The sequence below is a fragment of the Eulemur rufifrons genome, chromosome 15 (genome assembly GCF_041146395.1).
Source record: "Eulemur rufifrons isolate Redbay chromosome 15, OSU_ERuf_1, whole genome shotgun sequence".
Taxonomy (NCBI): domain Eukaryota; kingdom Metazoa; phylum Chordata; class Mammalia; order Primates; family Lemuridae; genus Eulemur; species Eulemur rufifrons.
In genome coordinates this window covers 20573067-20600566 of record NC_090997.1, presented here as the reverse complement: position 1 = coordinate 20600566, position 27500 = coordinate 20573067, and the positions used below count along the sequence as shown (strand labels likewise).

At 41.5% G+C, this 27500-nt stretch overlaps 1 protein-coding gene across 2 annotated transcripts; it reads left to right on the top strand.

Annotated features, from left to right (window-relative positions):
* Window positions 1-6463: 6463 nt before the first annotated feature.
* LOC138395302 (glutathione S-transferase A4) lies at window positions 6464-23142 on the top strand. 2 transcript variants are annotated; one of them, XM_069488010.1, is made up of 8 exons: window positions 6464-6527; window positions 7022-7161; window positions 7490-7594; window positions 14328-14379; window positions 15816-15948; window positions 16821-16962; window positions 18653-18784; window positions 22612-23142. In XM_069488010.1, the coding sequence occupies exons 3-8, from the start codon at window positions 7508-7510 to the stop codon at window positions 22732-22734; spliced, it is 669 nt and encodes a 222-aa protein (XP_069344111.1). In that variant the 5' UTR covers window positions 6464-6527; window positions 7022-7161; window positions 7490-7507; the 3' UTR covers window positions 22735-23142. The 2 variants fall into 2 exon arrangements, with proteins under 2 accessions (XP_069344111.1, XP_069344112.1); XM_069488011.1 differs by lacking the exon at window positions 7022-7161.
* The last annotated feature ends 4358 nt before the right edge of the window (window positions 23143-27500 follow it).

Genomic DNA, 27500 nt, shown 5'->3' with positions numbered 1-27500 from the left:
GCCACGGTTGCCTGATGGTAGTATCCCTAGCATGCCACATTTGAACTCCTAACCCTGGTGTAGTTTCTTTCAAGAGTGAGAACTCTATTTGTTGGGCAGAGGCTGTTCCATTGAGAGGAATGTTTACAGCAATTTTGAAAATGACAAAGCTAGTTTGGAGACAGAAAAAGAAAAAAGGTCCACTCTCATCCATCTCTGTATGACACTTTTGCCCTTACCGGGAAGGTCACCACCAGTGAACACAATGTGATCTCAATTAGTGTATTGACTCGTTCTGCCAGGGCTCAAAGTACTCCCTCTTGGTTCCAGGTTCCAGGAGGCAGCAAGTTGAACCATATGAAATGATCATTTTTGTAGGTTAAAGTGGTGGGTTAAATGGATATAGGCACTTTCACATGGTTCAATTTAATGAGTTGGTAAATGATTGCTTATATTGATAATATGTTGTAGCCTGAATAAATTACTCTGGTTTCCAAAGGGTCTTAACCTAAAATCAGGGAGTAATGTATGTTTTGGAGATTCTGACTCAAAAACATACTTGACCAAGCATTATGATCCCTAGGGGCATGAGATAAGCACAGGATGGATGTGGATTTGATAGGTCATATTTTCCTGTTACCAAGCTGGCGGCAAAGCTTCAGAAAATATGTATGCAAGCACAACTTGAAGCTGAATTCAATTCTGTATTATATTCTCAATTCATTACCTAACGCATCAGAAAATGTGTTTTCAGAGATGAGTCCTTTACTATGAGGTTACTATTTATTTTCCTTTTGTATATTATATATAAAAAGTAAATTAATCTTTAACCTTGCCAGAAAGCTGGTTTTAAATTGTAAATATCCCTTAGAAAAGCAAACACATCGTTTAATATCATATTCTTGGTACTCTAGCTTATGTTAAGGTCATTACAGTTTTTCTAATGAAAAAGCTACTTACCTGGTTATTACACATTGTAAAATTGTTTTTCTAATATTTCGTAGGGCTCAACTTCAGAAAATACTTTACTTTCTTCTTCCTTTTACTCTTTCCTTTGTTTACCAGCAAACAACTTCCCCTGGGAAGCCAAACATGTTTATTCATATGAAAATCAAGTAGTTGAGAAAACTAGAAAGACTGAAAAAAACAGCCTAAATTCTAAAGAACTAGCAAAATCCTTTGAAATACTTTTCCCTCCTGGAATGGGTAAAGGACAAATTGTGTGTACAAGCTATGTACTATTGAAGGGAATGGTGACCATTTTTTAAGTGAAAATAAAATGCTACCTATCACATATATTTTTAGTTATTATAGAATTACAAAATGTAATGTAAGACACCAACCGGAATGATAAGTTTAACAGTTATCTATCTGTGACCGTACCTCATTGACAGGCAGAAAGCTTTCTGGGCCTCAGGAAATGGTACAGGGTTGGGTCTCATTCAATGCCCAAAGGTTCAGTGACCCTGGTGTGCCTCAGCCAGGGCAAGCACAGCAGGGACAACTGCATTTGCGTAAAAGCTACTCTGGGCACGATTGTTCATTTTACAATAAAATTCCATTAATTACCAAGCCCTCATCCAGCTCATGTATGATAGGATTTATGAAGGAAGAAAATTGATTTTTAAACAATTTTTTAGACACATTTCTTGCTTTAGAGGACTATACACATCTAATAAAGTGACACTGTGTCATCTTCTGGAGTTACCAAAAATTGAATACAATCAAGGCAACATAAGATAAGAATTTTTTTGTTAAAAAGTGCAAATACAGGTACTGTCGGAGTTAATGGGCACCATGTTTTCTCATGAAGTAGCTTTTCCCTACCATCAAGCCATTGTTTTGTGCCATTTAGGAGAGGGAAAAAGGGAATTTAGGCTCTCCATTTCAACTCAGTGTGTGACCAAAAGCAATATGTTTATAAGAAAATGTTTGACATACTAATTATGTCATTTTAAGCATACAGTAGCAATGTGTTTGTTAAATGTCTGTGGTTTCTTTTTAGAATTAATTTTTATAGTTTCCAACCAAATGTACTGTACTTTCATATAATTTATTGTGAGGACCTTCTCATGGAAACCATTAAGAAGACAAACTGGAGGCAAATATCACATTAATCTGTATTATCAGGTTCTTACAGACACTGTGCTAATGTGAATTTAAAATGACCTGAACAAAGTCTTCTGATCTCAGATATCTCAACACAGATAGCAGTTTAGTCACCTGATTGGATTACAATGGAGTAACTGATGATATATTTATTTATAAAGCAAATATTCATAATGATAAGATAGGAGGACAGAAAACTACTTAAGCAAGACCCTTCTGAAATAAAATGTTGCTTTTTGAATAGTTTGTCCTAAGGTGTTTAAAAATGTTAACTTTATGTAAAGAAAATTCTGCTCCGAATAAAGTTGCAGTTTAAGAAAAGTTGATTGGAGTGTTCTGTTTTTGTTTTCATGTTCTTCCATTAATATTTCCTAATTTTCATACATTATTTCATATGGAACTTTGCTGTTTTACAATTTCTTAATGCTTGTATGGGTGAACCCCTAAATGTGCCTCTCACCGTCAGAACACAGCAACCTTACTGTGTAATCGTGGGCATTTGTCTAACTTACTGGCATCATGCTGGGCACTCTCTGCCCCTTCAGAAGACCCGAAGAAGTTTCAAGCTCTCCGTCATTCTTCCTGGTAAGAAAACCTGCCGTTAGAATAGAGTCTGACACTGGTCACTTACAGCTAAGGCTGAATTTAATGTAAGCCAATTGTTTCCCTCTTCTCTTAAACTGAGATTCGAAGCTCTTGATTTTTGTTCAAGCAATTTTAGCGATGTCTGAGTGGACAGGTGAAGAGTTAAGGCTGAAAGGACTTCCCAGGGCCTCTGAAAGTATATCAGGTAGGTAGGCAGGTGGGTACATAGATAAATAGGATGAGTGAGACTGTCCCAGACCCAGGGCAACTCCAAGGGTCCCCAAGAACAGGATGATTTCGGGGCCTTCCAAGGAATAAAATCGTGTTGGGGTCCCTGTCATAGGGTGGCAGAATTATTATAACAGGATCTTTCATTTCTCCACAAGGCTGTGTAATAATAGAGTCTTATGACACTACCTCAGTTATTCTCTCAGGTGAACAAGGCTGCTAGGATGATGTTGCCCCTATTTATAAGGTTAACATCTGAAATTGCCATTTTTGAAGGTTAAAATAGTAAGATATCAGCAATTTGATGATTCAATCAATTAGAATTAAGGAAATAGAGATAAGTGCTTGTTTTAAATGTTTGATAAAAAAAACTGTCACAAAAGACTATAAAAACCACAACCTTGCACAAAGGCTTTACACAAAAATTGCTGGCATCAGCAGCACAATTCACAATAGCAAAGATGTGGAAACAACCCAAATGCCCATCAATACATGATTGGATTAGTAAGCTGTGGTATATGTATACCATGGAATATTACTCAGCTATAAGGAATGATGAAGATACGACATCTCTATGGTTCTCCTGGAGAGAGTTGGAGCCCATTATATTAAGTGAAGTATCCCAAGAATGGAAAAACAAGCATCACATGTACTCACCAGAAAATTGGTTTCCCTGATCATCACCTAAATACAATCTGGGAACGACACCAATTGGATATCAGACTGAGGTGGGGGGTGGGGGAGGGGATGGGGATATGCCTACACAATGAGTGCATTGCGCACCGTTTGGGGAGTGGTAACGCTTGAAGGTGCTGACTCGGGAAGGGGGGGTGGGGAAGGGAGGGATATATACCTACATGATGGGTGCAATGTGCACGACCTGGGGAACAGACATGCCTGGAGCTCTGACTTGGGGGGAAAGGCGGTACAGGAGCAACGTATGTAACCTGCAATTCTGTATCCCCCATAACAAGATGAAATAAAAAAAAAAATTGCTGGCATCATACTTGTTATTTATCTTGATAGCAAAGGATAATTATTTCAAAACAATTAGGTAATGCTCCCCATTTTCCCCTTTAAAACCCTTTGTCTTTTTTTACCTCCCTGAATACACATATATTGCGTGTACTATGGCACATATATTGCCATTGCAAGGCTGTATTCTCAGGTAAATTTCATTTAGAGAGACTCTCTGTTATTTAGGTTGACACAGGTAATCCAGAGATGATTTAAAGTATACAGGAGGATGTGCAGTAGGTTATATGCAAATACCACACCATTTTATGTAAGGGACTTGAGCATCCTTGGAGTTTGGTATCCACAGGGAGTCTTGGAACCAATCCCCGACAGATACCGAGGACGATTGTACTTCAAAACATGTTGTACATGATAGATACATGCAATTTTATATGTCAATTTAAAATAATAAGCTCCTTGAAGGCAAGAACTGGATTTTATGATTTATTTTTATATCAAATCCAGTAGAGCTGGGCATAAATGTTCAATAAAACTTTTTTAATTAGAGACTAAGAACAACAAAAAAAAATCACTTTCAGCAGGATTGGAAAATAAAGCTTCTTACTCATGTTAAACTGAGTAATTTATGTGTTAAGTCAGAATTAGAAAGATGAAATTGGACATATACTGTTAGTCTTATTTGAAAATGATTTTCTAGGTCTTGGGGTGCCCAGTGGTCCTTGACTTGCCTCTCTTCTTACCTTGCCTACCTTCTCTGGATGAACTCACCCTTTTGCTGACAATTTCATCCATCTCAGTCCTGTCTTCTGTCTTCACTGCCTTATTCAACTGTCTAGTGGACATTGCCAGTTGGATGGCTCATAGGTAGGAAAGACAAATCAACTCATTTCCCCAAACTTTGTCTTCCTCCTCCACCCTTAGACAGCAAAGTATTTCTCATTCATTCACTCACTCATTCATTAATTCATTCAAGTATTCTCTGACTGCTTACTCTACACTAAGCAGGATTAAAAAAAGACAAAATCCTTAATCTCATGGAATTTACATTCTAGTAAATCTACGGATAGATAAATAAATGTTACGATTGTATATTAGATGACAGTAAATGTTATGAAAAGCAGACAAGAAGGATGGAAAAGGAGAGAAAGAGAGAGAGAGAGAGAGAGAGAGAGTATTGGGGAGGGGTATCATTCTAAACTTTTGCTCTTCCTCCCTTCCCTTTGACCTGATTAATAAATCCTGTACCTTCTACGTCCTTAATATTTCACCTTTTCTTACCCATATTTTTCAAACTCGTGATGCTATTTTAATTTACACAGACTGTTAACAGATCTCTTTCTCTACCCTCAATGTCCCAATTCATTTTTCCACACTCCTGTCAGAGAAATCTCCTGAAAATAAAATCTGGTCATGTTAGTTCCTGCAGTTGTTCAGCACTACAGGCTTCTTAAACAAGGTAATCTTAAGAGCCCCTCATGGCTGAAGAAAATAATCAACAACATCTGTAGCCTGAGAAATAACAGAAACTGCCTTTAAAAACTAAAACTATTTTGGAAGGCATATAGTTTTAACTTCAAAATCCATCTGAATTTTGCATTCTGCTTCATAATGTAGCATTGATAATTGTAATAAATTTAAAAAGTTTTAACTTATTTGCCAGCCAAGTTACTTTTTGAGCCCCACCCCCACCTCCAAAGTCCCCTTTTTAGGCAGGTGCTGTGTTGAGTCATGACTTAGGGCTTTTTGTCTCTAAAATGTACAAAATGAAAGGAAAGCTCAAGCTGATCCACTGGGGTCAAATTAGAAAAATGACTGCCTACTGTTTAATCATCTACGGGTTGACATGAATTTCCTGGCAGAATGTTCAAGTCATTACACTTCTAGTGGACTGTGTAATTGCTGTTTTGTTCTTTTAAAAGACTCATCAAAGTTTGATGGTCAAAAGAAAGGCAGACTGCCACATGCAGCGCCTCATTTGGATGTGTCTGGAGTCTTGGAAGCTTGACTACCCTACGTTCTCCTACAAATGGACCTTGAGAGCTTGTTTGGAGGTTCTAGCAGGGGAGCGCAGCTACTCGTATACCCTTGACCGAAGAACGGTCCTCCTCTATCGGGGAAGGTCGTCCTCTTCGACCGAGCGCGCAGCTTCGGGAGGGACGCACATGGAGCGGTGAGGGAGGAAGGGGACACCCGCCTAGCCAGCCAGATCAGCCGAATCAACCCTGGCGATCAATGGGGTGACAGATGTCGCAGCCAGATCGCCCTCACATCCGAGTATTAGGCTGTGCGCACAAGATATATAAACCCAAAGCACCTTGCGACTTTACACATAGGTCACGTTATTTACTGGGCCGAATCTCTAACAGGAAATTTTAACTAACGCTAAACCTAACCAGCAAAAAAAAGATAATTTCATTCTCAAAATGCTAAAATTTAATTTGAAATTAACTTGATTTGCGGCCTTTTTTTACATTATCCAGAATGCCTTGCAGATGGGTGGGGCATGCTAAATATCGCCGTCTCTATTGGTGAAATTTCCGGGAGCCTCACCCATCTCGAGCGCCTCCTGGCCGCCTGCTGGTGGCGGCGCGCTGCAGACCGCTGGTATTGCGCTTTGTGTGGCTCCGGGCGCTCCGAGCGGACTCCAGGTCTGTCTCCCTCCCGCCGTGCCCACCCGGCCTCTCCCCTCTTCTCGTGTTTCTTCCCTCTCGTCTCCGAGTCTTTCACTCTCCTATTCATCCCTCAGCCTCCCTCCATTCAGTCCTTCTCTGGTCTCTTGTCTTGTCCTTTGCGCCCCCGCCCCCGTCTGGGCAGATGTGGGCCCCTCGGCAGGGGTCGGGGTCATTCTTGGCTCCGTGTGCGTATTTTTATTAACCCCCTCTGCGGGGCCTGAATCCACTGGTGGAAGGCAGGCTCAGATCGTCCCCCGGCCTGGCCCCGCGTCGGCTGAGCGGGGAAGCGGAGCACCCCGCGAGTCTAGTCCTAGGTGGCCAAGCTGTGGCCTGAGCGCGCCTCTCCAGGCCAGAGCTCATCTCCCGGCGGGGGCGGGGGACAGGCGGCACAGGGGACAGTCACCGCGGGCGTGATGAGGGACGCACATTTTTCAGACAATGGTTAACACTCGGCTCGTCCCCCCTTCCAGTTGCTGATAGAAAAACATGACGATGTATGTAAAAGCATGAATATTTGGAGAGGTTCCATTCCAGTGGTGTGCAGTTTTCCTTCGCAGCCCTTGCGTCTTGCCTCTCCAAGCAGAATTTGGAACATCTTAACCTTCTCAAGGTCAGACTATATGATGTTCTGAATCTGTGAAATCCCGTGCTGAGGGTACAAATGTCTTGACAGCATTTGTAAAGATCCCAAGATCCCAGCTTCCCGAGATCCAGAGTAAGAAATCACAAACAGAAAGCCAACGTGGTGTTTTTTTTTTCCTTCATCTTTTAAAACGGTGCTACATTTTTATTGAGTGAGGGAAAACGCAGCAATAAAAAAAAAAAAAAAAGTTTCCTGTGCCAAAATCCTGAATATTCATGTAGCCCCCCCGAGCACTGGGCTGACGGCACGAAATTAAGACTGTTGTGAGCCAGAAGCTGCTGCATTTGTTTTCCAGAAAGCCTGAAAAGCCATCATGGCAGCGAGGCCCAAGCTCCACTATCCCAACGGGAGAGGCCGGATGGAATCCGTAAGATGGCTTTTAGCTGCCGCTGGAGTCGAGGTACCCTATACGCTGTTTCTTCACAGATTTGTCATAAAACTTTGAGACCTTTGAGGGAAAAATAAATCTTGGAGCACCGTTCAGCCCCAGGCCTCTTCCACTCAAATCATTGAGTCAGAAAATTCCTTTTTTCAAGAGATTCTTATTTTCCTTTAGATTTTTCCTTGGTTATTGGCTTCTAATCTACCACCAATGAATATTTGTTGATAAGGAGAAAGGGAATTAACCTGAAATTTGCCAGTTACTCCCAGAACTTTTATTAATTATACTATTCCTGGATAAATTTCCTGTTTATGTCGATGGCTTCAAACTGGTCTTGGTGTCTTGCCTGCGCGTGTGTATGTGTCTGTGTTTGCTTTTGTTCTGTTCTTTTAGCTCCTTATTATGGAAATTTTCAAATACAAACAAACGAAAAGAGAACATTGCCATGAATTCTATGCACTCCTCACGCAGCTTCAACAATCGCCAGCTTTTTGCTAATCTTGTTTCATTTATCACCTCCCTCCACTTGTTTTGTGGGTGTATTTTAAAGCAAAATCGAAAGCATCGTATCATTTCATCTGGGAGCGCTTCAATATTTATCTCTAACAGATGAGGATTTTAAAACATAACAATACTGTATCACACCCAACACAATTAACAATTCCTTATTGTCATCTAAAGCTCAGTCTAATTATCTCACAGATTTTTTTTTTAAATAATGTGTTCCAGTCCGAATCTAAACAAGGTATACACGTTGCATTTGGTTATGTTTTTTTCAGTATTTTAAAAAACTCTATGTTTCCTCTTCATTTTTTAAAAACTAACTTTATATATGGGAATAATTTTAGATTTATAGGAAAGTTGTAAAACGGTGCAGAGGGCTCCTCACTCAGTTCCCCCGAATAAGAATGTCCTACATAACCACATCCCATTGAGGAATTAGCCTTAGTGCATGACTAACTAACCTACAGGCTTTATATGGATTTCACTAGTTTTTCCACTAACGTCCTTTTACTATTCCACAATCCAACATTATATTATATCATGTTTCCTTAGTCGCCCTCAATCTGTGACAGTTTCTCAGTCTTTCCTTTATTTCACCACCTTGACAGTTTGGGAAAGTACTGGTCAGGTGTTTTTGTAGAATCCTCCACAGTTTGGATTTGTCTCGGTGTTTTCTTGATTGGCCTGGGGTTATGGGTTTGGAGGAAGAGGTGAAGTGCCCTTCTCATCACCTCGTGTCAGGGGTTGCCTGATATCAACATGAGCTATCACTGTTGATGGTGACCATGATCATTTGGCTAAGGTCGTGTCTGCCGGGTACCTCCACTGTAAAGTGACTGTTTTTACCTGTGTTCTTTGGAAGTAAATCATGAGGTCCAGCCCACACTCAAAATGATGGGAATTAGGCTTCACCTCCTGGAGGAGGGAGTATCTACATTTGGGATTTTTGTGTAAAGATTTGTTTCTCCCTCCCATGTGTGTATTTATTTAGCTCTCTATTTATATCACTATAGACCTAAGTACGTTGATTTTGTACTTTAAGTTATGATCTAATAACGTAAATTGCCTGAATTGTTCCAGCTTTGGCCCCTGGGCTCTCTCAGCTTGGCCTCCTTTTTATTGTCAGCACTTCTTTACTTTTTGACGCTACAAAATGCTCTAGGCTCATCTTGTATTTCCCTGCCATAGCCCTGGAATCAGGAATTTCTTCAAGGAGCACTAGTCCCTTTTAACAGAAAATGGTATTAGCAGCCAAGATCTGGGTGCTAGGTGTCTGTATTTCTGGCACCATTTATTTATGGAAGAAACTGCTCTTGTTCTGGATTTGGCTTATCTGCCCTCAAAGTGTTGCCTTGAGGTAACATGGTAAAATGAGGCTGTGCTCATTTGAACATGCTCCTCTATCCTATTTCCTGTAAACTGCTCCTTGGACCCAGAGGTGTGATCCAGGCTCCCTTTTTCTTTTTATAGTTTCCCCCATTACCCTTTCAACCAGTGGCTTTAGCAGCTGTTGGTCATCATCATTGTTAGGGATGACAAAATGGCCATTTTCCTATCATTCCACCTAAATTTATTAACTGTGATTCTCTTATAAAGAGTACTTTTCACTTAAGTATTTTATAACTTCAAAAGACTGTTCATATAGGAAAGGCAAGATAAATGCTTGATTCTTTTATCGGTTTCCAGAATAATGAGTTGTTACTCTAGCGACCTCCAAAGATGGCAAATGTGAGCTGTTGGGTTTTGAGTTTGCTTTTTTGTGTGCTTTATTTTTTGTATATCATTGTAACTTGCCACACAGTGTTTTATAACTTTCTTAATTAGTTGACATCATTTTTATATGCAGATCCTGATTTCTGACTTTGCTTTAGAAATCGAAAGATCTGATTATACTGGGTCTTTGTTTTCTCAAGGCAGCAGTGTCTGGGTCTGAATAAGGACGGCCCTACCATTCTCTGCTGTCTCGGGGTGTATTTTCCAATTGTATTAAGAGGGGAGTGAAAGAAATTTGTGGTCCCAGGACCTGAACCTGGTCGACTGCACTTATTTACGTCATTTGTCTAAGCCCAGGAGGTTTCTGAGTTTGTAATTCCTGATTTATCTAATAGTTTTGGAATGGATCTTATATATGTATGTCATATAATCCTTTGTTAGATCTTCTCTCTTCCCTGTCTTCATTCTACCCTGCTCCTCCTACTCTCTCCTGTGAATCAAGATTCTTGGTTACAGTAATAGAAACTCAATCCTGAATAAGTTTAAAAAAACAAACAAACAAAAAAAACATGAGTCATATGAGCCAGCTACCCCAGACCTCAAAGTGGACAGACAAGTGGGGTAGAATAATGAACCCACCCCTCAGACCAGGGTGGAGGAAGCTAGATTGGTCTCCCTCACTATGGCCAACCATATGGTTTACAGTAACAATTCTCAAAAGGTGGTGTTGGGGGGGTTCCTCCCCATTTCTTTGCCAAAAGACATTTTTAGTTAAGTTTGTACCTGCATAGATCTGAAACCGTGGGGAGGAACGAATGAGCTGGCAGCCACCAGACAAGTTCATGATTCCCAATGTCCCAGGATTGGATTGAACCTGACATGTAAAGCACACACATCTGAGTAACTAGGTAACTAAAACCTGCTGAAAAACAGCCTGGCCTAATTCAGGGAGTCTGTCTCATCCTCAGTCTCCCTCGGTCATTTAATAGAGTCATCACTGACATCTCTCTGTGCTGGTTGTTGTTTCTTTGATGCTTAGGACTTCGTTTGCCTAAAGACCACCCCCCCCAACCCAGGCAAATCCCCCTTTTAAAAGGGAGATCAACACATGTAAAGGAGACTTAAAGGCCACCAACTCCTAATTCAGGACTTCTGAGTAATTCACTTAGAAGAACTTGAAAGAGTGTTGAGAACGGGAGTGCTTTGGTGTGGCAGCGGGCAGTTCTCTGTAGAATCCTAGGTGGGCAACAGTTTAGGGAACAAAGACAGCCCATTGTGTGGATGGAAACCAGGACACTGTCTCTGCTCTTGCAACCTTGGGCTAGCTGGAGCTGCCAGACTCCCTCCAAGCTCCCATGAGACTTTTTTCCTTCCTTCTCTCTCCCATCCTCCCCTCCCCCGCTCCCATGCCAGTTTCTTCTTACTTACTAATGGTTTTATAAAGCTTCACACAGTTATTCTAGTGACAGAAGGCACAGGTTTTGCATGTGTGTTCCCAGGAGTAAAAAGCCAGAATCATTTGGAAGGACTTATTTTTAAAAATGCACTTTTCTGGGCCCTCCCAGTGACTGAATGTGAGTCTCCACCCCTCCCCCCTCTTTCCCATGTGTTTTAAATGATCATGGTCATAAAAGCTTGAGAAACAGTAGCATGGAGGGAGTGCAGGTCAATTAAACAATTTGTCCCTATGGGTCAGATTCCTCAATTGTGATCAACCCCTGTGGGTTAGATTGAAATTTAATTTTTTTTTAGTGGTTTTATTTTTGAGAAAGTTTTCATTTCATTTCACTTCTCCCAGTGGGTAGATACACTGCAACCTGTTGTCAGTGCTTCAAACCTTCCAGGCATTGCCTTCTCGAAGCAGCGTAATTTGTTATCCGTGGCCCCTGAATGTTCCTGATGTCACCAGTCCTTACAGTGAAGGGTACCTTGCCAGTGCATTCTTGGAAATTCAGGATCAAGACAATTTGTCCCTGTGGGTCGTATTCTTCAGTTGATTGTTCAATTGCACGTTCTGCTCAAACTTTATTGCCTGTCTTGCGTTGACTAGTTCAGCCTGGTTCTACCATTCACTCTGAGCATCAGCTGAACAGTTTATCCCTGCATGTATCAGAACAGCTTCCAGTTAACTAATATGATGTTTTTGACTTTTGATTTCAGTATGTTTTAGTACAAATATCCAGGGAGAAACACTTCAGTTGAATACATCTAAGAGATAAATTGTTCAGTTGATCCAGGAGGATTGCCTGCACCACATCTGACCCCCTGGACATCTGGACAGATGTCCTGAATGAACATTGTTGCCCTGCGGCTACTGCACCGTGGGCATCGGATGGAGATCCTCTGAGAGCACTGAGTGCCTCTCTTCATACTACGAGGACTCAACCTAGCGAGTAGCAAAAGCGAAGACTACGCCTCACAATCCTGATTCAACCCCCGGGTCAGCTAGTTCCCCTGGAGGAGGGGAGGGCGGTTCATGCTGCCCTGGTCAGCTCAGCCTCTCCCTTGGGTGATGGGAGCGCAACACAGTGCTAGCCACAGTGGGGACTAATCCCTGGATTCAGGTGGGACAAAGCCTCCTCTTCTTGACACAAAGTGCATTAGTGCTGGGGGACATCTTAGAACCTCATAATGCCACCTAGAGAGGAACTTGTTTTCCTTCTGTTTTTCTTCCCTTCCCTCAACTTTTCAATTTGAAAACTTTCAAACCTGCAGAAAAGTTATCATGGTACAATGAACGCCTTTCAACTAAGTTCACCAGTTGTTAACATTTGGCTACATTTGCTTTCTCCCTTCCTCTCTGCTTTTTATTTCTGAATCATTTGGAAGTAGTTGCAGACATCAACATATATCTTCCTCTCAAGAAAGAATAAATAATTGTCCTAATAACAACAATACCATTGTCACCACTAAGAAAATCAACACTACACTGACAACATCCAATGTCCAATCCAGATTCAGACTTTCCCTGTTGTCCCCCAAATGTCTGTATAACTGGTACACATCTGGTTAGCAGTGATAACAGTTTCCGCTCATCCAGGACATAATCACGATTCAGACATTTGCTGGTTATATCTCTTTGGCCACTTCTTGTCAACAGGACCGGGCCTTTTTTTTTTCCATGCCCTGGACTCTTAAGAAGTCCCGGCCATTATGTTGCAGAATGTCCCACATGCTGAATATGCCTGACTTTTACCTTGTATTTATTATTAGATTCTGGTTAAATATTTTTGGCAGTGTGTTTACAGGTGTGACTGTGCCCTTCTCACTGTGTCACAACAGGAGGCACAGGATGTCAGGGTGTTCCCCCTTGGGAGCCAAGTTTGATTGCTTGGTTAGGCAGAGGGTAAGAGATCTCCAGATCTCTCCATGGTAAAGAGACATTTCCCCTTTATCATGATTAAGTAACTTGTGAGATGACACTTGGAGATTGTGTGAACATTCTGTACTCCAGTGATTTCAGCATCCCTTCTGATCCTTATCAGGATTAGTTATGATGCTGGAGGCTGGAAAGTGGTGATTTTCTAATTTTATCCTTAATTAGGGCTAATTCTACATTAATTAGCACTAATTCTTCTGTAAAAAAGAGCTTTTCCTTCCCTTTTTTGTTCAGTGTCTTCATTTATAGAGAGAGAGATTTTTGTTGTTGTATGTTATCATTCATAATTGACATCATTCTTTTTGACACTTGAATTGGCCCAAATTTGGCTAGGGAATTTCCCGCACATAGAATCCCCCATGCCTTTGCCTCTGACATATCTCTTTCATCCTTGAGCACTTCCTTGTTTTCTGGCATGACAAAATCAACCTTTACTTATAGGAGCCTTAGTTCCTTTTAGGGGGCAATGATGTTTAGAAACCAAGATGTGGATGCCAAGTGTGCTCTTTCTCTCTGCTTTTTGAGACAATTAGTATTTTAGTATTTTCAATTCTGAATCTGTAACGACATTTACCTTCTTGAGGCGGGGGGTGGGGGTGGGGAGAGGACAGGGATGTCTCTTAAAAAATTGATTCGTAAGAGTACATATTTTGGGGGTACATGTGATTTTTTGATACATGCCTACAATGTATGATGATCAAATCAGGGTAACTGGAATATCCATTGCCTCAAACATGTATCTTCTCTTTATGTTGGGAACATTCCAGTTCTTCTCTTCTAGCTATTTGGAACTATCCAATACATTATTGTTAACTGTAGTCATCTTACTGTACTATTGTACACTACATCTTACTCTTTCCATTTAACTGCATTTTTGTACCCGTTAACCAACCTCTCTTCATAGCCCCACCCTTCTACCCTTCTCGGCTTCTGGTAACCACCAGTCTACTCTCTTTATCTTCATGAGGTCCTTGTTAGCTCCTACTTATGTGTGCGAACATGTAGTATTTGTCTTTCTGTGCCTGGCTTATTACACTTAACATAATGACCTCTAGTTCCGTCCATGTTATTGCAAATGACAGGATTTTATTCTTTTTTATGGCTGAATAATAATCCATCATGTATATGTACCACATTTCTTTTTTTTAAATTTAGTTTGATGAAGAATTTCTGGAAACAAAAGAACAGTTGCAAAAGCTCCAGGATGGTAAGTATGAAAATGAAACAACTGCCCATAACACTGATTTTTTTTTGAAACTATAATTTACGTGGAAGGGCAAAGATAGCTGATGACACTAAACATTGAGAACAGCATCCTAAAATCAGAAAAGCAAGAAGGTATAAGTAGTTGAAATTGCCAGGAAATTGCTTCCATAAAAGCTTGTGTTCCATCAAAGCTGGCTGAATCGAGGGAGCGGTTCCTTCCCCTCCCATGAGCAGCTCTTCCCCAACCCTTTCTGCTCCCCTTCACCCCCTGCAATCTCTTTCCCCCCTTTCTTTTTCTCCCTTGCCCTCCCCTCCTTCTCATCTTCCCCACCCCCCACCCCCCACCCCTGTCTGAAGCATCATGGCCTGCTTGAAGTATACAGATAAGTGTCCCCATTTATAGGTGGCTACTTTCTGAAGTCAATACCAAACAGAAGTGAAATCAACACTCCTGTTGCTGGTCAGCTCTGTTCCCTCCAGGCCCATCCTTAGTGGGGGACCCACCAGCAGGCCCCTAAGGAATGCCTAGCAACCTGTGAGCAGCTCCCCTCAGCCGTCAGCAGGGTCTCCAGGCCCAACTCAAGGTTCCCTTGAGGGGTACCAGCTCTCCAGGGCTGTAAGGCCACCTTTCATGGGTGACACTGGCCGGAAACCACCAGGCATGTGCTGAGTACTCCCCTCCCCCCTTCCCTCACCTGGCCTCAGTGCCTGAGCCCCTCGAGGGCTGGGCTGTGCCCTGTACCTGCATCTCTCCCCGGTATGTGGAAAGTGTGTGATACAGGTTTGTTGAGGGAAGTCATGGATTGTTTTTTGACCAGTAATAGCAAACTTGGTGGTAGGTGGTCTATGGCTGTAGATCAGACAGAAACCGAAGAGTATACGAGTATCAGCTGGTGACTTAGGTTTCATTATCAGATTCTCTGCAAACAGTGCTCTCCAAAGGACATTCTACAGTGAAGGAAAGGTTCTATTCCGCACGCTCCAGTAGGGTAGCCACTAGCCACATTGACTACTGAGCACTTGAAATATGTCTGGTCCCTCTGAGGAACTGAATGTTAAATTTTTAAAGATTTTGATTATTAATTTAAATTTAGGTTTCAAAGCTACATGTAGCTAGTGGCTACTGTATTGGCCAGTTTAGTTCTGCAGAAGTATCTTCGCTATGTCTCTTTCCCCCATCCCTTATCACCGTGGGGAGGCATTTTTCCTGGGGTGAAAATGAAAAGGGAAGGTGTGTAACAGTGCTAGTTTTCAGGGTACTTTTATGGCTAAATCCGCTCCCCTGAATGAGCTGCAAGTTATCTGTCAACAGGGAGCTTTATACTGTTTCCTAAGGCTATGGCCCCGCCATCCTGTTTTATTTAATAGAGCATTTTTTTAGGGGTTGGGGGGACAGGGAAGGAGAGATCACTTCTAACTCTGGGCTTCCGCTCTCAGGTAACCACCTGCTCTTCCAACAAGTGCCCATGGTTGAAATCGACGGGATGAAGTTGGTGCAGACCCGAAGCATTCTCCACTACATAGCAGAAAAGCACAATCTCTTTGGCAGGGACCTCAAGGAGAGAACCCTGTACTGTGGTCCCTCTCGCGCGTTCTCACTTGTCAGCTCACTGATGCCTTAGCTGATTAGCAATCTTCTAATCGAAGCGCAGCTCATCTCCTTTATGTCTCGCTTCGTTAGTGTGAACAAGAAAGAAAAACCCAGAAAGGGCACGAAGACCAGTTGGAAATTCAGTATAGAGAGTTTGAGTAAAATGGTAGAAAAGAATTGAATTCAGATATTGAATACTATGTCTGGGACGTCTTTTTTCAGGTTTCAGTATCTTTAAGTGCTTTGATGCTGCTTTTTCCCTTTCTTGCAAATTCACAATCCTTGAGTGTTAGGAGTGAGAAGCTGCTGTGACATTCAAGGCCTGGGAGAGTGTGCACTGGGTTATAATTTGAACTCAAAGCCTGGTCCTGGCATCTCCTAGATGCATGACCCTGGGCAAAGCGTTAAGCTCTAGTTTCCTGATGAGTTTTCTGTACAGTGGGTATAACAATAGTGCACTCCTCATGGTGTTGTGGGATTCAATGAGATAATGGACATAAAGTGTTTAGCACCATGCCTGATAGACTCCAAGCACTCAATAAGTGGTATTCGCTATTTTTATAAATGTGAAGTTTGACCCACACTCAGAGCACGGGTTCTATCGTGATGGTGGAGGAATAGGAGCTAGGGAGAGAGGGCAGACGTGACTATCATGCTGATTTGGGACAGATTTTTCTGAAACATTTTTTGAGTTACATCTAGAATTGACTTTGCATCTTTGCTCTCATGAGACAGGTGTAGGTAAATGGGTCTTGGTACTTAAGCTGTCAGAGCCTTAGGAAAAAGCCCTCTGACTTGTTGGTTGTGGAAGCTGATAGGGAAAACTGAGCAAACTGCTTTTCTGTTTTTAGGATCGACATGTATGTGGAGGGGACACTGGATCTGCTGGAGCTGATTATCATGCATCCTTTCTTAAAGCCAGATGATCAGCAAAGGGAAGTGGTTAACATGGCACAGAAGGCTATAATTAGATACTTTCCTGTGTTTGAAAAGGTAGGTGGCTGAGATGCCCACAAATGCGGCATAACCAAACTGTTAAGACAGCCGCCACAAACACCCTCTTCTGCTCAGGGTCGTGTAGAACTGAGCCCAGTTGGACTAATCTAAGAGCTGATGGGCTCCTAAAAGCGAATAGTAGCCATCAGCGCAAAGCTGATGTCTCGGAACCCCTCTGGCTCCACTAGGACCACGTGTTTGCAAAGTCTAGAAAAAGCACGGGCTCGCCACATTTGTGCATTATGGTTGCTTGCATTCACCAAGTGCCTGGCTTGTGTGAGATACAGAAAAGCAGAAACTGCCCCATTGATTCATTCAGCAAACAGCTGTTGAATAGCTATTATGTATCAGGCACCCTCCCTGGTAGTTTGGTATGAGGAGAAGAACCATTTACCATTTCCATTTTATTTCTTCTCTTTGCTCTTTTTGTTTTCTGTTTTGTTATTTTCCTCTTCTTATTACAATATCTGCTTTTCTGAGCGTCAAATTCCTGTTTTCCTGAACTGGGAGGAATTGTTTTTAATGTTTCCATTTGAACAGAAAAGAAGATGATGTAAAAATTTGAGAAGGCCTATTTTGTAAACTTCTTCTAACTATCTTTATGGAATTAGATTTAAGAAAAATGAGAGAGATTTTCTGGGGTTTTTTGTACCTTGGTGTCATGGTGTCTTTCCCACAGGCAATTTGTGAGTGTAAAATAGGATAATGCAAAAATGTGGCAAGCCCACATGGGGGGACTTGGTGCCTTAGTGAAGGGTCAGTGCTGATTCTTAGGTCCCAGTGGCCCAGACTGTGTCAGGGCTCCTCTCAATACACCTATGAGGTATAAATTGTTACCCTTTTACATAGAGTGAAATGGAATCATGGAGAGATCCAGTGACCCATTCAAGGCAATGCAGCTAGGAAATGGAGAGCCAGGGTTGGAACTCTGGCCTTGGACTATAGATTCTGGATTCACTGCACTATGTCACTCTTGCTCCAGTAGCTATAATTGATTTGGAGTTGTATTCAGAGTTCCCAACAGACATATGCACACATGCGCACAGACACACACACACACACACACCCTTGGGCATCTAAGAGCTCACAGTGGAGGGGATCTCCCCTTTGCCACCACTGTTCCTTGCCCCTCCCTGATCATAATCTATTCCTATAAAGCCCACACCTATATGTTATCCTCAAAAGGAGAGTTAAAATGAACTGAAGCTTTTAATTTTCTCTATTTTGGGAGCTATAAGAGGAAGTCTACATTTATAGTCAAGTCTAGTTTATGACTACAAGTCCTGGTGTTCATGGAAACGCAGAGCGGGGAAACAAGAGTGGGCCCCTTGGAGACACCCTGTTCCTTAGACTTCTTACATCACCTCCGCCCCTCCTCGAGGCTCCCAGATTCATTTCTGTAGATACATTTATGGAATAGCTGTATTCTTTCAAAACACCGATGCTAAATCCAGAAATAATGCATTTTTCCTTCTCCCTTTCAGTATCTCATTCTGATCTACAGGAGATATTTAAGGATGTTTCCATTTCCTCTCTCTCTCTCTCTCTGATGTAGGGAGCATCGTCTCAATTGATGTTATTTATAAAAGAATGACAGGACAGGCCATGGCCCTTTTTAGATTCAGTGGCATCATCAGTTTCTCCATGTAGAACGTTGTAACTAATGCAAACCATTTATGCCCTGCAGATTTTAAGGGGTCACGGACAAGGCTTTCTTGTTGGCAATCAGCTGAGCCTTGCAGACATAATTCTTCTCCAAACTATTTTGGCTCTAGAAGAGAAAATTCCTAATATCCTGTCTGCATTTCCTTTCCTCCAGGTAAATAAAACCACATATTAGAAGGTTGGCCCAGAACTCTTAGGCCATCCTTCAGTGTCTGTTGTCTGGTTGGCTTGGGGGGGGGAGGTGTGTGTGTGTGTAAGTGTAATTTTAAATTCTAGTTAGGAAAATGAAGTAAAGTTATGGACTTGAAATTGTTTTTCTGGTCCTCAAATCCTTAGAGTTGAAAGATCATTGAATGTAAAAGAAATTTTCGTCTTAGTTTTGTTCCATAACTACTGTCTCGGAACAAACTCTACGCACAGTGAGTTTGCTGACGGCGACTTTCCACAGAGTTAGCAGTGGGGCTGAGGGGCTCCTCGTCTGTGTCTGCTGATACAGGGCAGGTGAGATTAGCATCAAAAACAGCCTTGTTGTCAGGGTATGGCTCCCTTTCTCAGAAATAATGTGGTCTCAAATTGGAAACTTCCAACCCAGAGTTCTGAGAGCAAATGAGAGGCCACCCTAAGTATCTCCCCAGAGGGTTCCCACTATTCTCCTTCCCAGAAATTCCAAGGGAAGATTACTCCTTGGTGTTATTCGGCAGGATTGATCGTAGAATTTTAAGTTGATAAGGGCTTTAAAAAAACAATCTCATCTAATGCCTTTTATTTATATATATGAGGAAGTAGAGACCCAGGATGAAGAAGTCAGTAGCCAAGACAGCCTGGCCAGTGGGTGTCTAGAACCTTAGCCCTTTATCTCAAAGTCTACCGGGCAGGGGGTTCTGCAAACTACAGCCCCTTGCCCACACCTGGCCCACCAGCTGTTTTTATATAACTCATGAGCTAAGAATTGTTTTTACATTCTTAAATGGTTGAAAAATGTCAAAATAATAATACTTTGTGAGACATAAATTCAAATTTCAGTGTTCATAAATTTTATTGGAACAAAGCCATGCCCAGTCACTTAAACATTGTCTGTGGTTGCTTTTGTGTTCCTACAGCAGAGTTGAGTAGATCTGATAGAGACCACGTGGCCTGCAAAGCTTAAAAGTATTTGCTTGCTGGTCCTTTATAGAAAAAGGTTGCCAATCTCCAACATAGACCAAAATGATATCTCTTTGACCAAGTTATCAAAAGCCAAGAGAGACACACTAAATCCCCAAAGAGTAACACACGTGCTTTTTAGAAAAAAAATTTTTTTCTAAGTCTAGCAAACATCATTTTGATATACTAATAAGGACAACCACCACCGATTCAATAGCTGTACCTGTAAAATAAAAATAGAAATCTTTACTTCACCAAGGCAAATAAGCCACTGTATCATTTATGATGTCACGGTTTTATATATATACACACACATACACACTCATGTATATTCATTTCTTGCAGACACAGAGGTGAACTTTAATTTTACTTTATTCATTCAGAATTTGGGATACTTTTGACCCGAAGTATTCTTTTGCCCTGTTAAAAAAGTTATTTGCTTAGCAGAGACAGAAAGTAGGAGGAAGGGATCTGTCATTTATTGAGTCCCTGCTTCATTCCAGTGGGCCTGCTGGGCACTGACATGCATTTGCTCACCTCCCCCCGACCCGACCCCAGTAACCTACGAGGTGGGCTTTACTATCCCCATTCCACAGATGAAAACTACAGGCTTCTGGCCGGGCACGGTGGCTCACGCCTGTAATCCTAGCACTTGTGGGAGGCCGAGGCGGGAGGATTGTTCGAGATCAGGAGTTCGAGACCAGCCTGAGCAAGAGCGAGACCCCCGTCTCTACTAAAAATAGAAAGAAATTAGCTGGACAACTAAAAATATATAGAAAGTATTAGCCGGGCATGGTGGCGCATGCTTGTAGTCCCAGCTACTTGGGAAGCTGAGGCAGGAGGATTGCTTAAGCCCAGGAGTTTGAGGTTGCTGTGAGCTAGGCTGATGCCACGGCACTCACTCTAGCCTGGGCAACAAAGCAAGGCTCTGTATCAAAAAAAAAAAAAAAAGAAAGAAAAAGAAAAAAGAAAACTACAGGCTTGGAAACAGGACATGATCTGCATAAAGCTACATGACTATAGGTGACTGAGCTGGGAGACACAGAAGGGTCTGGGATATAAGTCTGTGCCCTTTCCACTAGTCTGTTTGGTTTCCTAAACATGCATTACTTAGAAATGCATAGACATATCTTTGGCCCTAAGTATGGGATGCTGAACCTAGAAGAAGGTAGAAGCTTCACCAAGCTTAACAAAGGTGAAATCTCTCCAGGTACACATATACACTTGTGTACACATACACACATACCTCAGAGGCAGTAAGGTACTTTTCTTTTAATATACCCAAAAGATCTAAAAAGTTTAGGGTTAGTGATAGAGATCTGGCTCTTTTGGTAAACTGTAGCACTAGGACCAATTGGTACTTTCCATTCGTGATGCTGACAACTTGTTTTTAAACCATAAGGCACATCCGTGTAAATGCACTTTTAATCTCTGATCAGATTGAGATCAACATTAAAGGACTTCAGAATCTGACACCAGATCTGTACTGAATTAAAGGGTTATTCCTATGTTGATTAATGGTTAAAAAAGGTCACAAAAGTTTTATTATACATGATGACTCTGAACCCCAGATAAATCTTGAAGGGATAAATCCTTTGGAACAAGCTTCTAAATATTGGTATAATATTCAAAATTATATAATACAAGTAGAGCTTAAATAAGTAGCGAAAAGAGAAGATTGTCATATTTATATATAATCAATTGACATAATTATTAGGGTTTTTAAAATATTAGTGACACATGTATATTTATGTGTGTGTGCTTAATTAAGTCTGTCTCTTGCACATAATGGGCATTTAGTAAATAGTAGCTTTTCTTAAAATAAATGACCTCTTCACTTTAAAAGATTTTATTAGAATAATTATATATGATGATTATATGCTTCTTCATATAGTTCAAAATTTTCACTAGATCAAATGGATTTTTCTCAGTTACTGAGAATTGGTAAGATTTGACTCCATGAATGACAAATACATTTTTTTCTTCCATTCCAGTTTACATAAATATCTACTATCTGAGCCATAGGCAATGAAAAATGCAACTGGGCCAGGCATGGTGGCTCAGGCCTGTAATCCCAGTACTTTGGGAGGCTGAGGTGGGAGGATCACTTGAGGCTAGGAGTTCAAGACTAGCCTGGCAACATAGCAAGACCCCTTTTCTACAAAATATTAAAAAAAAAATTAGCCAGATGTGGTGGTACACACCTGTAGGCCCAGCTACTGGGGAGGGTGAAGCAGTAGGATCTCTTGAGCTCAGGAGTTTGAGGTTGCAGTGAGCTATGATCATGCCACTGTACTCTAGCTTGGGCAGCAGAGTAAGACCCTGTCTCTATTTGGAAAAAAAAAGGAAAGGAAAATGCAACTGACCATCTCCCACACATAGCCAGAAAGAAGATTCATTTGCTTGTAGGAGTAAAAGTCTAAGGAAGCTGAATCTTAAAATGTAAGTTGTACCATCTGATGACTTTTTAAAGCACTTTTATTTAAATGGCTCATGCATTTTCTCTGAGCAGATCAATACATTCGAGGTACTTTCTATGTGTTTTTTTCTCTTTAAGCAAGTATCATAATCCTATTTTAAATATGTATGTCTTTTTACTTTGTATCTCTGAAAAGAGTTCACATCTTTTTGTGAACTGGGAGATTTGCATAACCCCTGGTCTTGATTCCAGTCATGTGGCAGAGATTGTAAATAATCATACCAAGAGGTCAGAGATGCTTAAACAGATGCTAGATTACAAATATTTACTGAACAAATTTTGATGGGTCACTTGTGTAACCGTATTTTCATAGTACTGAATAAGCTTTGTTGTTGAACTTTTGTGTTTTCGTTTTCTAGGAGTACACGATGAAAATAAGTAATATCCCTACAATTAAGAGATTTCTTGAACCCGGCAGCAAGAAGAAGCCACTGCCTGATGAAATCTATGTGAGAACGGTCTACAACGTCTTTATGCCGTAAAACAGCACATCTGTCTGTGAGTGAGAACGCGTTCCTAGAGATGGCTGTGTCCGTTGATCCTAGCCCTGTCATGGTGCTGTGTATTAGGTTGAATCCTAAATTGAGTCTTTCATGTCAAAGAGATCTTTTCTAGAAATATCAGTTCTATTTTTTGTCTAGTTAATAACTGTCATGGGAAACCTTTTTTGGAAAACCTTTTGGGGAAGGCTAATGTTTAAGTTAGATCTGAGCATCTTTCTGAACTCCTTATCCTATTCGAAACCGTCTCCATCTCTTCCTAATTTTTAGTGTCTAATAACAACAAAATGTCTAGTGAATGACCCTGCTCTGAGCTATAATAAATCAAATGGTAGTGATGAATGCAATTGATACTGGCCAAAATAAAGAACTTACCAATCATTGCCCTGTTGCTAGAATTTTTTAATTAAAACTTTTGAAATACAGAATGCATTTGCATGGTTCAAAAATAAAAAAAAAGCATAAAGGGCTGTACAGTCTCAGAAGTCTTCTTTCAACCCTACCTCCCAGCGACACAGTCCTGCTTCTCACGGGCAAGCACAGTTACTATTTCTATATCCTTCCAGTTATATTGGACACATGTATAAGAAAATGCAAATATATATTATTTTTATCTTCTGATTACCCAAATGGCTAATTGTAGGCTACTAATGTTTTGTATTTCAAAACTGAAAGTATGGTCTGTTAATACTGCGTTTAAACAGGTGTTGATTCATGTCTCAAATACTAATTGAGCACCTGTTATGTACCAGGCACGGTGCCAGGAGGCAGAATCATAGAATAGAGCCCTGGTTTGGGAAAGAAGTAATTTTAAAAAGAAAAGAATTGCCACTTTTGGAGAATCTACTACTCAGAAATTTAAAAACCAAGGGAAGGCAAGTTTTTGATGAGGGTCTCATAGAGAGGACACATACATCCTTCACTGAAGGAGGAATCTTTTGCTCAGAGGTAGAAAAAGAAAGAAGGACGATTAGGCAATCATTAATGCCTGTTGCAATCCATGCAAGTGCCTCAGTGTTTTTATTGCAGGAAAATCAAGCACAAACATCAAGGTAGTGATTTGTCTTTATATTTATATCACGTGACCATTCTGTCATCACTCTAATATTTAAAGTCCCTGGAACATCAAAATCTTGGTGGCAGGTGCAGCACTGGGGCAGGCCTGAGGGACAAGGCAGTGGCAACCTGCTGCGTCTGAGGGCAGGGCCCAGGTCGGGCCAGGCTCCTGCGTGCAGTGGCCAACAAAAAGAAAATGGGAGAATGTGTAAAGAATTTCACCTTGCCCCAAGAGAGGTCTGGCCTTTGCCTCCCCGGAGGGTGGGGTGGGCAGTCTCTAAGCCCTTAGAATGTCATGCCAGACAGGAGTGTCTTTGTTTGCCTGGGGGCCTTGAGCCAGCCAGTAGCAATGTGATTTAGGGTGAGAGCTTGGAACCACAAGGCCATGTGATATAGGGTGGGGGCTTTGGGTCACATGGTATCCCCTCAACTCTGGATTGGGGTGGGGGACAGATCAGCCACTTGGGAAGTGAACCATGCCTACACGGTAGACTCCCAATGAAAACCCAAGGCTCCGAGGCTCAGGTAAACTTCACTGGTTGACAGTGCTCCATGTGTATTGTCACATTATTGCCAGGAGGAGTAAACGCTGTCCAAGGCTCCACAGAAAGAGGACATGTCAAGCCCCGTGTTTGGAACCCTTCTGGACCCTGCCCTATGCATCTCTTCCCTTGTTTGATTTGCACCTGTATCCTTTCCCTGTAATAAACTGTAGCCTGAGTATAACCGCTTTCAGTGAGTTCTGTGAGTCCTTCACGTGAAGGTGGTTTGGGTACCCCCCCAAACTTGCAGTTGGTGTGAGAAGTGAGGACAATCTTAAGGACTGCTCCCTCTAAAGTCTGCAGGGAGGAGAAACATATTACACTTATTTAGACATGAATTTGCACATGGGAACCAGATATTGACTTGGTAACACTCAGGGGTCTGTGTGACAGGTTGCGCACCCCAAATCTGAAATCCGGAGCTTTTTGAGCATCGATATGACACTCAGAGGAAATGCTCATTGCAGCTTTTTGGATTTGGAATGCTCAACCAAGTAAGTATAATGCAAATATTCCAAAATCCAATAAAAATCCAAAATCCAAAACACTTCTGGTAGCAAACATTTCGGATAAGGGATTTGCAACTTCCACTGAGTTTTGTGGGATGTCAGCAAATTTGGGCTATTTTATATTATCATTTTGGTGCATTTTCACTATCCAATGCCATTGCCTGAGAACTGGCTATATAGACCTTAATTAAGCCCATTTTGCAAACGTTACTTTTGGGGTTTTAATTCTCTTAGATACTAGGGGGCCCTCAATTTCTGGCTCTTTGAGGAAAAAACCAAGGAGGAAGGTTGGCTTTTCCATTGAATTAAAGTATTGGAGAAAATAAACACAAGAGGCCAGGTTGTCTCCAACAAAGAGAAGGTCCCATGTTTTCCCTGTTCATGGTTGCATGACCTTAAATTGTGCAATTCACTTCCCATACTAGAAACCAGTCCCCACCCTCACCCCCAATCCCCATCCTGCCTCAGGTGGCATTATCCCAGTTTCGTCACATTCCCTTTTTGGTGCAGACTCCCACCCTACAGTCTCAAACCTCTGACCAGCACCCCCACCTCCCCATTTTCATGAGTTCCCAGACTTCAATAATAGAGTTAGGAGGTCAGGGACAGGATCGTTTATCCTCAAAAAAGTGTCAGTGTTCTAGAGTGTTCAGGGCTGAACCCAAATACGGCATGAGACAGGGAGCAAGAAAGAGGGAGGAGACGTGAAGCTCGCTGAATAAAGCCATGACAAGTGACCCAGCAGCGTTAAAAAAGTGCACAGCCATGCACCAGTGGGACAGTTGCAGAGGCTCCAGTGTCTGGGACAGAAGAAGAAATCTGGACAGTGTGGGGCACTGGTGTCTGGGACAGAAGCAGGGGCGGCATCTAGTGAGCCAGAGGACCCAGCCTAAAGCCACACTCTCAGAGAGGCTTTGCCAGACTGGGTGCCCTAAGAAACTTGATTCCCTGTGCCCTGCACCTGGCTGGGGCAGTCTGTAGAGGGCAGCCTCCTGGGGGCTGGGACAGAGCAGAAAGTGAATCCCATGGATAGGGGCTGGGACAGACAATAATAAGTGGCACGGGCTTTTGTCTTTGCTGGTGTTTCCTCATGGCCCAAAATGCTTTTGATTCCTTCAGCCCAAATGACCTGCCCTAGAACACTGCATGGCAGGCTCCTTACTCTATCAGTGCAAACATCCCCATGGGAGGGACTCCCTTTCTGGCCATTAGATTTACAGCACTCGCCCCACGCTTCTTTCTCATCCTCCTGTTTTATTTTTTTCATAGCACTTGGCACCCTCTGGCATTCTCATCTGTTTAATCCATTTGTCTCTCCATATTTAAAGCTGGTTACTTGTAGGCAACATATAGTTGGGTCTTTTTTTTTTTTTATCCACTCACAATAGTCTGTTTATTAATTGGTATATTTAAGACCATTCACATTTAAAGTAATTATTGACACAGTTGGATTTATATCTACCATGTTTGTAACTGTTTTCTACTGTTGCCCTTGTTCTTTGTTTCTTTTTTGATCTTCCATTTATATGATTTTATATGATTCCATTTTCTCTCTTCACTTGGCATATCAATTATAGTTTTAGTTTTTTTTACATATATTTCATGGTTGCCCTAGAGTTTGCAGTGTGCATTTACAGCTAATCTTGGACCCTTTTCAAATAGCACTGTACCACGTCGTAGGTAGCGTGGGTACTTCATAACAGAGCATTCCCAATTGCTCCTTCCTGGACCTTATAACGTCACTTTCATACATTTTACTTATCCACAAGTTATAATCATCCAATATATTGTTGCTATTACTATCTGGAACAAACTGCCTGTCTTTCCCCTGTAGAATGTAAGCACCACAGGTGCAGGAGTGCTGTCATGCCAACCTTTGTTAGAGCCAAGGCCTAAAACATTAGCAGGCACAAAGAGGTAGTCAGCATGTAATTGTTGAATGAGTCAGTGGAATCTTACTTTCTTCTAGTTACTTGAGTAAGTTGATGTACTGTCAAATATACAAACAATGTAAAGTGAAGCCCCAGAGTGTGTTCAAACTGGAATGCTCATTGGCTAATCCTTTGAGTGGGCGGAGCTTTCAATAGGAAAAGAACCGGTTATAAAGCCTCATTTGATCTCACAGCAGCGCCCTGCGACAACAGCCTAGAAGAGGTAAGGTGAGTGATGAAGTTATTTGCTCTTCTTGGGCTTGGTTAGATAGGTAAAATATTTTGCTGCCAAATTTGCAGTTTATAGTGAGCAACTGTTTTAACTTTGTGGTTAATGTAATGCTTGTCATTTCAAAGTTTGCCTATACCAAATACAAGGAACAGATATTTCTTTTCTGCAGAGTAGATACATAAATGCAAAGGAGCTAGCAAATGTACATCTAGACAAGGCCTTTTGAAGACTTTTGTTGCCTATGCATAATATTCATAATATCAGACATGTTAAGATGCTCCCACACCCATATCACACATTAAATGTAATTTCAAAAATAAATAGGTAAGAGTTAAGTGGTATTTCAGTTGATTGGTTGACATTAACATCTTAGTAGAATTTAAAAACATTTACTAATCGTTAAGCCATTACATTTCTTTCTCTTCAGGAAAATCTCAGATATTTTTGTATTTGGTCAAAAAGGACATAGGCTCCAGCC